We start from the raw sequence: 16,033 nt of genomic DNA on the forward strand, positions 1-16,033 counted from the left end.
ACCTTCTGAGTGTCTACTCTGGAACATCTTCAAGGGCTTGAGGAACTGCCAACAATTCACCTCTCACACTGTATACCTGTCTCTAATTGCAAACCAGACAGGCTCTGACAGAATATTGGCCAATTAAAGTTTCCATCTCCCCCAGCTACACGGTCCTGTATCCCATGTGCCTCCAATTTGCCCTCTAGCTTGGAAAGGCTTATCATCTGTGCAGTCATCTGACCCAGCACAATTTCTTCCTCCTGCTGGGGGCTGTGTTTCCTCTCGTGGTGGATGCAGCTGGCTTAAGCTGAGGCAAGATTTACCTCATATATTGATAAAGCTGTCAATTTGTAAGTCCTTGCCAACCTGGGAGTGCACTTGACTGGCTAGTGTTTGTGGTGTGAGTGCCAGCGTGGGAGAAGTGAGAAAGGAGAGGGCTGTGATGCTGTGCCCCAGGAGAGAAATGCAAGATGTTCATGCTCAGCTGTGAGAAGGGGAATGAGTAAAGTAGATCAAATCTCTTCTTACCTTGTGAGGAGAGGGACTTTTTCCCTTAGGGCAAGGTTGGGTTTGGGTTTTCTTTTTTTTTTCCCATGTGTTTTCCACATTAGTAAAAGAGATGAAATGAAAAGAAGGTACTGGGAAGGAAGAGATGACTGAGGAAATAAGCACTCAGAAAGAAGGAGATATGTTGGAAATGATAAATGATCATTTTCTGTGCAGAAGGGGAATTCAGAAAAGAAGTAACTCCCTTTCAGACTGTTTCAGTAGAGGCTTGGGAATGACTCAGACGGCAAGTGCTGTTTTCAAAGTGAGGAGCTGTGTGTGGTTAACTCTTCAAACACAGCTGGCTTGATTTGCTCTTTCAGATTCAACTGAAGCACTGAAATTGCTGTAGCATCACTATTATTTGAAGCTGGTGCCTGAGGCCTTGCTGTGCTGGAGCTCCTTCCCAAAAAGCCCAGGCAGCAAGAGAGCAGTCAGGGATCCCAGAGTGATTTGATGATCTTCCAAAGCAAGTAGGAGGTTTGCTTAGGGTATACACTGTTTGTAAGGACAGCAATGTTTGCTTAACTGCTCTGGCAACATTAACTGGAACAGTGTGACCTCCCCATTTGAGATCATAAGCTGTGATGAGTGAAAGAAATAAATTTATTTTAGAATCCTAAACTACTAGCAGAAAACTGAAGTTTTACCACATACTAAACCACTGTTGCTGTTATTGAGGTTCAAAATACAGACCTGCTTTCTCTGGATTTAAGATCTCCAGAGCGTGTTTTTTAAGGTTCCAGTATTTGCTTAAACTGAAAGTCATACTTGTATTTCTCAGTCTTCTATTTTGGCTGTATAATTCTATTTTTAAGCTTCATTATGCTAGGTGAAACTCAGCCCTTGCTAGTAGAAAGTCAGTACTTACAAACCACAGTACCATGGGGATTCAACCATTTGCCCTGACTGAGAACCAGAATGTGACTGCACTGTCCCAGGAGTTGAGTGCTCCAGCTGTGATCTTGGTATGAGCAAGACTTTGCCTGCCAGCCTTCTGTCTAATCCACGTGAAAGGTTTGTGACTCAATTACTGACTACTGCTTTTAGCTTAAAATGGTGATGTCTAAAATGCAGAAGCAATTTTTTCTCTTTCAACTCTTCCCCAGTTCACTGTTGTGACTAGGTTTACCAGGGAAGTGAGTTGGACCAACTAATAGATGAAGAAAAAAATCAGTTTTTAGAAGTACTTGCTTGAGTCTTGTTTATCAGTACAAGTGTCTCTTGCTACAGTGGCTTGCTTCTGGATCCTGGAATTTATACCTGCTTTTCAGAGCCAAGCACAGGACTTCACATTGTCCTAAAGCACAGCACACAGACTGAGTGCACAGGTTCCTCTCCATCCTGGGGGGACCAGCAGAGCTCTGCAGAGCTACCCTGGCCTCAGATGCTCCAAGCTCATGAGGTGGCAAAATATGGTTCCTGTGGTTTTCTTCTTGCTGGAACTTGAAGCTGTACACGTGGCATGTGCTGCAGAGCTTTCCAAGTTCTGTGTTCTTAGAGGAAATGCAAAACTACTGTGGGACCCAAGGCAGGCATGGGGCTTATCCCCAGGTAGGAGCACACTGTCAGTGGCTGAACTCTTGCAGAGGGGCCATGGCAGCAGGCCTTTCCCAGTGCTCCTCTGCTTGCAGCGAAGGAGGCGTTTTCCAGGCGTTGCAGCAGTACCGCGGTGCCCTGTGCTGCAGTGAGGGCAGAGTGCCCCCCCTGGCAGCCAGTACAGGGTACACTGCAGGGAATGTGTCCTGTCAAACCCTGGGTGCTGGCCGTGGGCTAGTACAGCTCTGATTTGGCTTTGGGTGACGCAGTCCTTAGCCCATCCTGCACACTGTATGGGGCCAAGGGAGGATTTGCCTGCAAACATCTCACCTTCAACCTGACAGACCACAAACTGCTTTGGGAGCAGCCCAGGAGCACCTCTGCCTCCTTCTGACACCTGTTTCTATCCATCACACCAGGTACTCTCAGAAATCCACTTCCAATATTTGCTGTGTCTTTTTAGAGAATGTTTTTACACCCTACCAGATGCTTAATTTTTCTGGCTCCCCCTACACAGCTCTTTCCCCTCTGCAGCCCCATCTTCTCCCTCAGCTTGAAATGAATCTTTGTATCTCTGCATGCCAAGTCCATGAACTGAAAAGTTTATTTATGAGCCCCTTAGAATGGGTTTTTATTCCTGCAGAAGACTAAAGCAAAAGAGAGTGTTTTTTTAGCATTTTGGTCAGTGTCAAGACATGCCTTGAAGAAAAAAAATCCTATCCTTCACACCTGTCTGAAGTAAAAATTAAGCTATTTAAACTATGCTCAGGTATTTTTAGGTCAAAGAAAAGCCAGTTACAGCCTCTTCAGCATGAATGCATGAGCATCAGAAGTCAAAGCCCAGACGATGCTCTCAGGCACATGCTGTGATTCCTGAGGTGTCCTGCACAGGGTCTGGAGTTGGACCCAATGGTCCTGACGGGTCCCTTTCAACTCAGCATATTCTATGATTTTATGAACCTGGGTGCCTGTGCAGGATTTGAAAGTGAATGAACCACCAAGTGACCCCTCTAGAAAGAGATGTTGGGGAATGGATTTCTTTCAGCATTTCTCCTGCAAGGCCATCCCAGGGCAATGCTAGGTTCATTTTCTGCATTTTTAAAGCTAAGTTCATTCTTTTGTGTTTAGGCATGCAACAGATGCATTTTCCCTTGGGTTTATTAAAACTCTGACTAGGCATGAAAACTAAGTCCATGTCCCCTGAAAACTGAAATGTCTTCTAGACTTGTTGTCTACCTAAGGCCTTGACTCAGATCTTCTGGCATGTTTCAGCTACAGACTTACCAAAACCAAACAAATAAAACAAGGTGTTAGTAGTATTGTAATCCAGAAGTGATTAGATTGGTCTTAAAGGAGAAATATACAGATATATTTTATTTTATAAGTAGAAAAACTAAGTATAAAGTTCCTGTAGAACCACTCTTTGCCAGAGCAAACATATCAATCATTTAATCATTTCCCATACTAGCAAAGAATGCACACAGCATCTTTTGTTTGTAGGAAAATCACTTTTCAAAAGACAACAATTTTGACATTACACAGCTGAACAGCTGCTCATTTCTTTCTCTCTAGTGCCTTGGCCACCACTGCCTTTCCAATAACTCTTTTAAGGAAAGACAGGGGAGAGCTCCATTTTAGATTAAAAAACATTTAGGTTTTTTGAGAGCCTTCTCCAGGGACCTATCAAAAGCACCACCCAGTAACAATACAGTGGGTAGTTCTCTTGCCTTGGGAAATGAGCTCTCTTTAAGCCCAACTAATTAGTTAGAAGGGATTATAGGATTAAAGAGCTCCTAAAGGCTAGAGACCCACTTCTATAAGGCAGTAATTGTTTATTTCAAGGATAGTGATGCTGCAGCTTTCATGAGCCTCAGAGTTAGTAAATCCAGAGATGAACAGAAGGTCGATCAGCTCCCCAGACACCCACTCCGGGAAACCAAAAATGCTTTTGGTACAAGAAAATTCTCTATTAAGTTAATTAGTTTCAGGTATGAGAAGTTCAGATTAAGAAGAGGATGTTGGTTTGACATTGCTTTGCAGGCAGTCACCACTCATGAAATGATCTTCACTTCAGGCTTAGAGTCTTCCAAGGCTCTCAGTTCATCATCCACTTCAGCACTCCACAGAATGTCATACAAACTACACCAAAAGAAAAAAGTAAACAAAGTTTAGTGAGCATCCTCATGTTAAGGAAAGATGCACAAGTGGCAAGGTCATGTAACAGGAAGGGCCCATCTATGTTTCACTGTCTGGCCTAACAGCTAAAAAACATGGTTTACAGCCCAAGGCCCTATTACTCTCACCAGCACCACCTTCTTCTTGTTCTTGGGCCTACTGACCAAAGCACATCAAGACACTGTGGTCACATTACTTGGACGTGCAGATGGCATTTGAATCCCCTCCGGCCACCAATTTCCATCAGGTGCAATTCCCAGAGAGACGATGCTTATGGCTCCCTCTACACAGCCCCCCAGTTTGCTGAGTTCTCCACCTGCCAGGGCGATCACAAGCAGGGCCACAAACATTTCTCACATTAACTGCTGCACGTTGCAGCTGGGATTCCTCAAGGCTTCACAGATCTTCCTGATGCCTTCGTCTTCCAGAGGGTTGTAGCTCAGGTCCAGCTCAGTAAGGCACTGCTTGGTGGCCATGACAGTGGCGAGGGTGGCACAGCAGGCTGCCGTCAGATCGCAGTTACCCAGCCTGCAGGGAGGGAGGGAGAGGCCAGCACAGTGAGCCACAGCTCCAGGGACCACCAGCCCATGCTCAGGCAGCACACATGACATTTCCAGCACAGACCAGTGATCCCAGTTAAGCTGACACCTCTGTGATATCAGCAGGGGCTGGCCCATGGCCTTGGCACAGAAACAGCTGCCCTTCATGGTGACTGCTGAACACCTAAGAGTCCTCCCTAAAGCTTAACAATGTATGGCTACAGGGGTAGAAGGAATCCATAAAAGATATTCCCAACTTCAACATCATGCACCATCTTCTTTTTGGTTTAAACTGATCATAAATAATCTCTAAACTTTTACTATTACTTCAGACTTGCAGCACTCTCTCTAAAAGGGGCAACTGAGACCTCTCAGGTGAGGACCAAGTGGCTTTAACTGGTCAGCAAACATACTTTTCTGGGAGAGACTTCTAGTCTTACTGATGCCTCCCAGGACTCATTGGCTCAACTCACTCACTGTAAGACTCAGGCATCGGAGCACACCTCCAGCTTCTGTCAAATGGCATGGACAAAACAAGTATGGTGCTCTGAGCATCACAGGAAACAGAGCTCAGTGCCACCTGGGAAGGGATAGGCAGATGGAGAAGGCGAGTCCCACCACAGGTGATGCTCCAGCTGGCCTCCTGCTCCTACCAGTGAGGCTGGACCAGCACTTCTGCTGGCACCCATAGGGGCTACAGGAATAGGAGGCAACAGGTGAATTTAGGCAGGCTTTGCACTGTGCCTGGCAGGCAAGAGAATAAACACACCACATCCAGGCTCAGCAGTTCCACCATCTCAGTGTCCCACCTAAGAGACACCCTGCAGATGAGTTTGGAGAAAGGCACCAGAAGCTCTGCAGTGTACAGCTCCCACAGCAAAGATCACTCCAGCCTCCTCACTCCTCGTCCCAGGTACACTGTGCCATGTACTTTCAGTTCTGCACCTGGGACAGCACCTGTGGACAGCTATGAATACACTGTCACACAGGTGTCAGCCTGTACTTTCAAGACACTGAGTGACAGGATACATGGAAACAGCTGTGGCTTTCCACTGACTTGATCCTAATTAAACATCAGCTTGTGGTATGAATTATTTTTTTGTTTCGTTTGTATGAAATACCATGTTAACACTTGGTATTATCTTCCTCTTTCTGCACACTGTTGGAAGGGTAACACAGCAAGAGACAAGACAACTCCTGAAGGGGCACCTTACCATAAGGACTGGATGTTGCAGTTGGGGTGTAGTAGCCCTTCACACAGCAGTTCAACACCTGCATCTTCCAACTTGTTCTCGCCCATGTGCAGTACTTTCAAGTGTTTGTTGGTGCTGAGAGCGGAGCTGACAGCCTTGCAGCACGCAGTCGTGAGCCCACACTCCCTAACCCTGCAAGGCAAAAGTGACATGAGATCTAGGTGGGAGATTTAGAGAGCATCAGGCACTGTTCACTTCTTTACATTTGCTTAACAGGAGCCCAGACAGTGGGAATGGGGAAACCAGAGCCTTCCCATAATCACTGTACTCCTCTCAACCCCTATCTGCTCCATCCTTTCTAACTAGGACCTCTCCCACTCTTTGTATGTGGGATGTCTGCCTCAGAGCATGTACCTAGGAAAGGCACCTGCCCACAAAGCACAGGAACAAAGACGAAGCACGCTGTTCTAATAGTCACTCTTGGCTCCACCATGCACTCCTGAAGCACCTCATTGACATCAAGTCCACCAGGGTAGGGGAAGAACCCATCTGGGGGCAGGAGCTGAATTTGCAATGTAGTAAAGTTCAAGTGTTGTGCTTGTTCAATTTATAAGTGAAAGAATAAATTTACTCTCCAGGCCACCAGACCACCCCAGCCTAAAAGGTAACACAGTCAACAGGAGAGGACAGTGAGAACTGTTTATGTCACTACAGCTTTCTTTTGGCTCATCAGTGAGAGAGATTAGATCCAGTGGAGAGCCTGAGATATCTGATCACAGCACTAACTTTGCTATTACATGAAGCCTTTCAAACTTCAAAAGTCCCTTAGCTGCCATTTGCTGCATGATAAAATATATTAGAAGCTCTGCAAGTGATGTTTGATCTCCTTTTGCTTATAATAGGACTATAGGGCAGATCTTCAAAGTGTCTACAGGTCTAGAAATACAAATCCCTTTTAAGTCTCTAAGTCTACAAAAACCCTCTTTAACTGTATAAATCCTTTCCTTAATAACCAGCATGAGTTGTTTATGCATCAACTGCTACTGAGGATCAATCTGGTGGGCATTACTTCACTTCTATCTTTCTTCAGTGAGGCCTCCAAAGAAGGCAGTGGATATGTGACACTTGACAGCAGCTCACCATAGCTCCTGAAGTTTAGATTTGGGATCCTTGAGCGCCTGACACAGCATTTCCATCCCTGAGTCTCTCAGGTTATTGTCTATTAGACTGATCTCTGTGAGGGTCTCTTTTGTACTGATGAGTCTGGAGAGATCTTTACAGCTAGCACTTGTGAGATCACAGTCCCATAACCTGCAGGGAAGAAAAAAACATTATTTTCTCCCAAGAATTACCTGGATTAGAAAAGAGAATCCTATTTTAGTATTCTGAATTTTAGGTTACATTGTCTCATTTTCTTTTATCCTTTACAAAACCCATTCATGCATACCACACAGCTTTCCTCTTACTTCCCAATTGTTGCAGCAAAAGCTCTGTTCTTAACATAAAAAAATAGAAACATGCAATTCTAGTAAACAGATAACTCAACAAGAAGCCAAGACAATGCCACTGCAAACTTCTATTTGCACTCTTCCAAGAATCTGATCCAAGTGACCTCAGTGTGGCCCTGCTTGCTCATGGTGTCCTCCACCCAGTTTTGAGGACTAATTTGCAGCTGAGACATTCTTGTTTCAGCAGGGCAGGGGGTACAGAAATTTTCCATTTAGGAGCAAACCAGCAGCACAACCTTGACAGCTCAGAGCCTGCACAAGTACTTTAAGAAACCTCTGCCCACCCTTACCACAGCTTCTGGATTTTGCAGTTAGGATGCATCAGTCCTTGGCACAGCAGAGCCAGGCCAGAGTCCCCGATCTTGTTGTCCCCCACAGAGAGATCCATTAGTGATGACTTGTTACTGAGAACAGCACTAATATCTCGACAGCTATCGCTGGTTATGCCACAGTTCTCCAGGCTGCATAAAAAAGCACAGTTGTAGTTGCTGTTCCAGACCTGCTGTGTTCAATACACCAAAACATCCCCAGTTCAGACTATGTGCTGCCTCCTTGCTGCAAACCAGTGCAACTCAGCTCAGCCCTGCTAGATTCTGCAAGGCTCAGATGCTACAGGTGTCCTAGATGGCCTCTAGGTGAGGCAGTACATTGCTCCTGCATAAGGCTGCAGGGCACTTTTTCCCTGATCTACCTATTCATATCCATTAAAGCAAGGATCATTCTTGCCAAACTCCATCTTTATACTGATTATCCTTTTTAAGAGGAACTTTTGACTGTATCACACAGCAAGTCCCCGCTGAGTCAACCCCTGTTGAACCACAGGGTCTAGATAAAATGAATTATGCTTCTCCCCTAAAGGCCTTTAAGGGCTTTACCCCAGATATGAGGCCAAATCCAACACCTCTGTTTTGCAGCAAAAAAAGGTTCTGAATAAGCATGGTGAGCTGGGTAGTAATTCAAGGTTAAGAACTGGAGTCATTGAGGGTGATTGTTCCTCTGCTCGAAAACACTGGTGAACAGTCACCCCTTGTAAGGGCTGGTTTAAATTGGGGTACCAAATACTCCAAAACTGGAAGCCCTAGACATCAGTGTGCAGTTTCCAGACATATAAATCTGAGCCAGCAAAAACTCTGGCCTAAATGTCAAGCTTTCCTGACAATAATTCTTCCTGTCATATGGATGGCATGACTAGCAGCAAGACTAGTTGCAGTTAGAGATGACCAGCTCTTCCTTACTGTAGTAACTCTAGGTTGCAGCTTGCCTCCACCAGTCCTCGGCACAGCTGCTTCACAGCTGTATCTCCCAGAGTGTTGTTGCTCAGGCTGAGTTCCTTCAGGGTGGGCTTGCTTTGCAGAGCGGCATTGAGAGCTTCCACAATATCAGCTGTGAGTTCACAATACTCCAGCCTGCAAGAAGAAAAGAAGTCCAGGCAAAAAACAACCATCTTTGCCATGTCTCACTACCTGCAAAATCAGCTGTGGGCAAAGTGTGTGTTAGCCAGGGCAGAAAAGATGCCAGCTTGAGTTGAGACCGGGCAATGCATAAAGACAGAAATAACTGCAAGTTTCAACAGCACCTCTCTGCACATTTCAGGATGCATTAATTCTTAAATTCTCCCAGGGAACCCTAGAAAGACTAATTACCCATCCAATTTTTACACTAGTCCTTCATTAAACCGCTGCACAGGCTGCCTTGCAGCACTTGGCTGAGCTCTACACTGCAGCCCCATCTCACAGCCTTACCACCAGGCCTCCCTGGGAGGAGCTGGGGGCTGCAAATAGACCTGGGTCCTGTTAAGTTGTAAGACAAGGACCAAGTGCAGCAGACCCTGATGTTCCCTGAGCACCTAAGAGGTTCTGCATTTACAGCCACCACTGTGTCAGGAGGCCTAAACAAAGCCTATGGGAAGAGACATCTAACTCTTACAAACCCACCATAATGACACAATTTCAGGTAAAATAAGAAATCTACATCTGTCAACAAAACTCCTGATTGCCTCAAGGGAAAGACAAGCATGGCCTGTCTGATGACCAAAAAAGCCTGGTGACTACTTACTGCAGCTTCTGCAGCTTACAGCTGGGATTCATCATCCCTTGACACAGCACCTTCACTCCAGCAGTTCCCAGTCTGTTGTCACCTACGTGCAGCTCTGTCAGGGACGGCTGTGCACTGAGGACTGAGCGCAGAGTCTCACAGCTGGCACTCGTCAGATTGCAGTTTTGCAGCCTGAAGGAGAAAAGCAACCAGGGTGAGGGAAGTGCAACCCCACAATTATAGAGGCTTTTCTCAGAGAGGTGTATCTTCCAAGGTTTGAGCTTGGAAAGGACACCATGGCAGTGACAGTGGACAACCCTGCAGGAAGCGGTATGTCCAGGGTAGTGCTGCTGTTTTACAAGTGTGTCAACATATTATAGCTGTACCATGAATAATAGCTCCCAAAACAAACTTCTTCTAAAGAAAGTCTCCAGAAAGCCTTCACATGGCTGGGAAAACCTACCTGTCCCTCCCTCTGTGCTGGAAAACAAAGGAAAAGAGACTGATGATCTGTACTCATCCAATAAATACACCACTTAAATTCAAACTGCTGGGGGTTTCCAGCCATCTGACCCACATAATTACTGAAATGCATTGTCATGCCTCTTACTACCACCACATACTAGTCTGCCTCATGACTTCACCAGAGCACATACAGTGGTGCATCCCCTCCCTTCCATGGGCCACACTGTGATCTGAGAAATGCTCATTAGGCCTCAGCCTTGATGAACAGCACCTAGGCTAAGGTCCTCTTGAGTTTATAAAAAAGCACTGTCCCCAGGAACTAATACTGCCTAATGAGCTCCTGTTTTTTTAATGAATGGCCTTGGAAACTGACTTTTCTTGTCGGAATAACAACCCAAGTGGAATAATATTTTGCTTATGGAAGTTTCAAAGAAAATTACCAACCAGGATAAAAAATTGTTATGACTGAAGCCCACTCTCTTGCAACCCTAAAAACAGTGATCGAAAGCAAGACCTTTTGAGCTCTCCTGGACCACACTGGGCTGCGACCAGAGTGGGGCCCCTCAGAGCCGGCAACTCTCAAGTTTGCTACACTTGGAGGATCACTGAACAAGGGACCCTGGGCTGACACCCTCCACTCCTCAAGGCTCAACCCTTCACCCACTGAGAAGATGTAAAGGCATGCAACATTAATACTTCACTACATCGAGGGGAATTTTTCACAGGTGCAATACCTTGTACATACTTCTTTAGGTCTGTGTGTGTGCAGGTGTGAATATGCAATAGCAAATGTACTATGAATGCTGCGCTCCTAGATGCTTAAGTACTTTAGATTTGTAAGTAAGTTAGGCCTGTGAGGTAACTGTTGTGCTACAGTAAATTCTGTACAAATCCTTTGTTATATTGTTTAATTTAAGCTATTGATTAAGCACTGTTAAGTGCTGTTAAAACCTTTAGTCTTAAACTGTTGGTCAGGTCTGGGGCTCAGGATACCAAGGGGGTCTTTTCTGAACCTTGTGACTCACTAGGAAAATCTTCTTTATTTACCCTTTCCTACCCTTACCCTTCCTCCCATCCCAGCCTCCACACAGACAATTTTTGAGTTGACATTGTTTTTAGATTGATTGATTTTAGATTTTTGTTTGCTTTTTCTCTGTGTGCTTTAATCATCTATTAAGCAGTCGAGTGAACCTCACCAATGAACTTTGTCATGCTTTTGATGTCATATTAAACCAGATTTTGCCAATACCTTTGCCAGTCATTCCTTAAGTGACCTTACAACACTCATTCACAACAGCATGTTAGAGCAAGACAAAAGGGGGCTTTACCATAACTTCTGTAGGCTACAGCTTGGCATCAGCAACCCTTTACAGAGGTATTCAACGCCTGCATCTCCCAGCTCATTGTTGTTCAGCTTCAGCTCTGTGAGGGATGGATTTGTATTGATGATGGAAGAGAGATCCTTACAGTTACTGCTGGAAAGATTACAGTCATCAAGTCTGAAAGACAAGGAGAGAAGGAGCATTTTAGTCCCTAGAGCTGCTCTGTTCTCCCTGGCTGGAGTATTCCTTGTGAAAGCAAAGTGGGCAATTTAGTCCTCTGCAGTTCCTGGGATGCCTCTGTAAGTATGAGTAAGATGTGCTCTCTGCACAGCTGCAGTACAGGATGGGCTGGGTGACAGTTCCCCAAGCCTCAGTCCTCCTCTGTGCTGCACAGAAAGGGCACAAATCATCCCCCTTCAGCTGGAGGAAGTGCCTTCATTTGAAGCCATGGCTAACCAGAGGCAGCTTACAGGCTGTCAGACTGGTTCTGCACTGAGAACAGGCAAGCTGGATCTTTAGCCAGCCCCAGACACCCATCAGCGGTTTGGTCTCCTGTAGGTGAGTCATGCTGGTTTGCATCATCTTCCTCCAGCAGAAATCTCAGCACACAAACAGTGAGTTTGTAGTACGGCAGCAGCTTCTCCCACTGGATATCAGCATTTTTCTAGTTGTTGCTAAATTGATAGGGGTCAACTGAATTGAAAGGAGTGCCAAGGAAAGGATCAGGAGTCCAGGACAGGCAAGGAGGCATAGAGGGAGGTGGAAAAGACATGGGGCAAAAGGAGGGTGTCATGAAGAACCCTACAGCCCCAGGCACAGCCACAGCCAGGACTGCCAAAAGTTGTCTGGTCACTTCTTAGACAACAGTATGAAAACTGAGGCTCCACTGTGTTTCTCCCTCCCCCCCTTCTGGTAAGATGATTCCCAATGGGACTGTGTTCCACACTGATGAACAATCCCTGCTGCAGTCACTCGCAACCACTGTCTCTGGAGCATCCCAGCCTTTGCCTAAGAGACAACCATCCCACTGCCTTTTGCCACCTAAGGCACGCCTTGGGAAGTCAAGGCCAGGCCCATGAAGCTTGACTGCAGAAAGCTCTTTTGCAAAAGAAAAGCAAGTCACCTTCAGCCTGGCTGATGTCCTCTGAGGCACTGCTGGCATGATGCCACCCATCCTCTCCAGCCTGAGCAAGATGATGCCAACCTGTGGGGTGTGAATTCCCAACTAGCAAAGGTAAAAGATTGCAAGAGTAACTCTTCTGCACCCAGTCCTACAATTTACACCTGAGGAGATGGTTGCCTCATGTTGTTTGCTCATCAAGTAAGGCTGGTACTTTTGAAGGTCAAGTGAAGAATTAAAAGCATGTCTCTTGTGTGTGACTATTAAGCAAAAGTTACTTGACAGGATCTAAGTGTGCAGCCTAATGAGCACAGGGAGATGTTTTCCCTCTCTTGAGGTAGAAAAACAATAACCAAAATGGTGATCAAATATTTAGATAATCATATTAGCTAGCAAAGCTCTATGGCACACCACAGAACCAGGGCAACATTGCTTCATAACAAAGGATGTTTATTTGCAGTTGGAAAATTTTATATTAATTCAAATTTACTTTCTGGATAAAAACAGGTAGAACCATTCCTGTTGCTGTGCAATGCAGTTTCTAAGTCCTGTGTCAAACAGTTCCGAAGGTGAAAAGCACGGGAGAGAAATGCAACAGTTCTTACTCAGAAGAGATGATGCACAACTAGTTACTACCTGATGGTTTTGCAGGATTTCATTGTGGTCAGAAGTTCAGCCCATCTAGACGGGCTCATCTCCTCACACTGGATGTCAAGCTCCATTTTGACAGTTGAGATAAGACCTGAAAATTAAAACAAAATAAAACAAACTCACTTTGTTTTCTAATTGACTGAGAAACAACAATGTTCTTTAATCCCCCCAGCTCTCAGCTATGAGAGCTGTGCCACTGTGCAAAGGGGACAGATTATGTTTTTCCAACACTAGTCCACTGCAAGCACCAGTATAAGCCAGCAGAGTTGGAATAGTGTTGTTTGGGATTCATCAAGGCCATTTCTCCATGAGGAAAAAAAGCACAGGAATCCTGGAGAGATATGGCAAGATCCTGTTATCTGAAAGCTGCTTGTGCAAGACTAGGATGCTCCCCTTCCCTCTCCAAGGGAGCTTAACCAGAATGACCTTTTCAGAGGCACTGGTATTACTCACTATCACACTGCGGAGCCACAGAGATGCCAAGTTCTACCAGCATGGTGTACACAACCAACTCTGGAACATCAAGCTATAATTAAAACTGGGGTATTTTTGAGAGAATTAGGGTCTCTGAGAAAGGTCATCACGAGAACTGCCTGGGCTCAAATTAAAAATCCTGCTGGCCGTGTGTCTGTATGTGAGCAGTGGAACCTAGGTTGGACGGGAGAAGCGTTCCTCCATGACTTGATTCCAAGGTTTGAAAGGTCACTTTGGACAGGCAAGTCCAAGTACAAGGAAGCTTGTAAGCAGAAAGTTTTTCACTGCGTAACAAAACAGCATTTATGAATTGATGTAAACACAGCCCCTTGCAGAGCAGCTCCAGATAAAAGTGCACAAAACATGCCAAGGCCAGTAGCTGAGCTCTAGGATTAGTCTGCGATGGATGGGGTTGAAAGCAGCTCTGCAGTAGGTGACTAAATGCAGCCCTGGCCTCCTGGTTTGGCCAACATGACTCAGACTACAGGCCATTTGTAAAAGAAATAATCCCCTGAGCTATCACATCGGAATGCGAACTGCAGTTAACCACCGCCTTCCTGCATTCCAGTCACCTCCTGCCGCCGTAACATCGCGGGTATCCCAAAGTAGCTTTTCGCCGAGGCGAGCTCAGCATCAGAGCTCCTTCCCTCCCTCCAGGCCCCGTCCGCGGCGAACCCCGCACGCACACGGGGCGGCGCTCGGGCAGCGCGGCGGGACCGGGACCGGGGCCAGCGGGATCGTGAGCTCATGGCCGTGCTGGGCCTCTGCCCTTCCCACCGCGCGCGCTGCCGGGAATGCCGCGCACGGCCCGGGGGTGGCACCGCCGCCCACGCGCCGCGGGGCGATGCCAGCGCAGCCACACGCGAGGGGACGCTCACAGCCCTCCCCGCGGCACTTCGCCAGTTCCGCCCCCGGACCGAAAAGGGGTTCTCTCCCGACCCCCTTGAGCTCTGCCACCTTCCTGCGAGCCATGGGGAGATCTCGTACCGGGGTCCCGAGCCACGGCCGGTCCCGCTCCGCGGGCACCCCCGCCATCGCCGCTGCCCCTGCCCGGCACCCGCCCGTGCCCGTAACCCCACAGTCCCGCCGCTTCCCGCACCGCGGGCAGCGATAACTCCCGCAGCCAGCCTGCCTTCCAGCCTTCCTTCCTTCCTTCCCACCCTCCCTCCGCCCCAGCCCCCCCGGCCCCGCTCCCCGCAGCTCCCACCTCGGCGCCGCCACCGCGCAGCTGCCGCCGGCTCCGCCCCAGCCCCGCCACGCAGAGCGACGGGAGGGGCAGGGTCTGTCCCTCCTCCCTGGTTTTCCGTTTTCTTCTTTCTCTCCCTTTTTCTTCCTCTTTTCCGTTCATTTCCCCCCTCTCCTTGTTTTCCTACCCTCTCTAACATTATTGCCCTTTCCCCTCGCTTTCCCCTTTCTTATCTTTCTCTTTTCTTCATTTTTTTCTGACTTCTCCCTTCTTTTCCCCCTTTCCCTTTTTGCTTCTTTCTTTCCCCCTTCAGTCTCCTTTGTTTCCTTCATATCTTCTTCCTTCCCTCTTTTTTGTTTTCCTCCCTTCTTTTTTCTCTTTTTCCCTTCTTACCTTCCACTTTCTTCTTTCTTTTCTGTGCTTCCCCTGCCCTCTTTTCCCTCTTCCCCCATTTCCTTCCTTCCTTCCCATGTACTCTTCCCACTTCCCTCTTTTCCCTTTTACTCCTTTTTCCTTCTTTAGCCATTCCCTCTTTTGTTTCTTTTCCGCTATTCTGCCCTCCTTTTTTTCTGCTATCCCTCCTCTTACCCTATTTCTTCTCTTTTTCATCTTCCCGCCAACTTTCCTATTTTCCTCCTCTTTTCCTTGCTTTTCTTCTACTCCCATCCCCTGTTGCCCCTTTTTCCCATCCACCCCAATCTCCCCACTCCCATTTCGACCAGGAGCACTGGAATACAGGAAACAAGTCAGGAGAACAGGAGCAGGAGAAATCCCTATAGTGAGGGTTTGCACAAGGGATGGGAGTAAAAATGAGGTGGTGTCCCAGCTGGCTGGGAGGGGAACCTTCCCACCATGGTGGGACCTGGGGGACAATGGGGATGCATCACCCAGGGGAGAGGCATCATGACAACCTCTTGGCCAGGGGAGACAGGACCCCCCTCTTGTACTTCCCCGGGGAAAACAAAACCGGGAACTGTTTGAAGTGGGAACAACAAAAATATCCATTCCTCAGTGGTGTCCCTGACTTCCAGCTTGCCAGGCAGCTCTGCACGGGGGCCCAGCTTGGAGGGCTTGGGATGTCCCCGCTCTCCATCCCTGTCACCAGTCCTATCCATGACGCATCTTTTCTCACATCTGTCTCTCTCATTAGCGGAATACTTGCCAAGCAGACGAGCTGCACCTCTCTGGCAACAAAGGCTTCGCTCTAAGCTGTTCGGAACGAAGCCGTGACAGCAATGGAGGACGGGCGCGTCAGACTTCTGCCGCTGCCATGACTGTCCCCTCCCTGGCTTTTTCCCG

General features: G+C 47.2%; 1 protein-coding gene across 1 annotated transcript; it reads right to left on the reverse strand.

The window, feature by feature from the left end:
- Positions 1-2,648: 2,648 nt before the first annotated feature.
- On the reverse strand, positions 2,649-15,196 carry RNH1 (ribonuclease/angiogenin inhibitor 1). Its single transcript, XM_071558708.1, is given in 11 exon segments — positions 2,649-4,206; positions 4,600-4,770; positions 5,996-6,166; positions 7,115-7,285; positions 7,773-7,943; positions 8,718-8,888; positions 9,538-9,708; positions 11,310-11,480; positions 13,060-13,165; positions 14,756-14,815; positions 14,818-15,196. Coding segments are annotated over 11 exon segments (1,530 nt in total). The 5' UTR covers positions 14,897-15,196; the 3' UTR covers positions 2,649-4,118.
- Positions 15,197-16,033: the final 837 nt, after the last annotated feature.

The sequence above is a fragment of the Pithys albifrons genome, chromosome 6, assembly GCF_047495875.1.
Source record: "Pithys albifrons albifrons isolate INPA30051 chromosome 6, PitAlb_v1, whole genome shotgun sequence".
Classification (NCBI taxonomy): domain Eukaryota; kingdom Metazoa; phylum Chordata; class Aves; order Passeriformes; family Thamnophilidae; genus Pithys; species Pithys albifrons.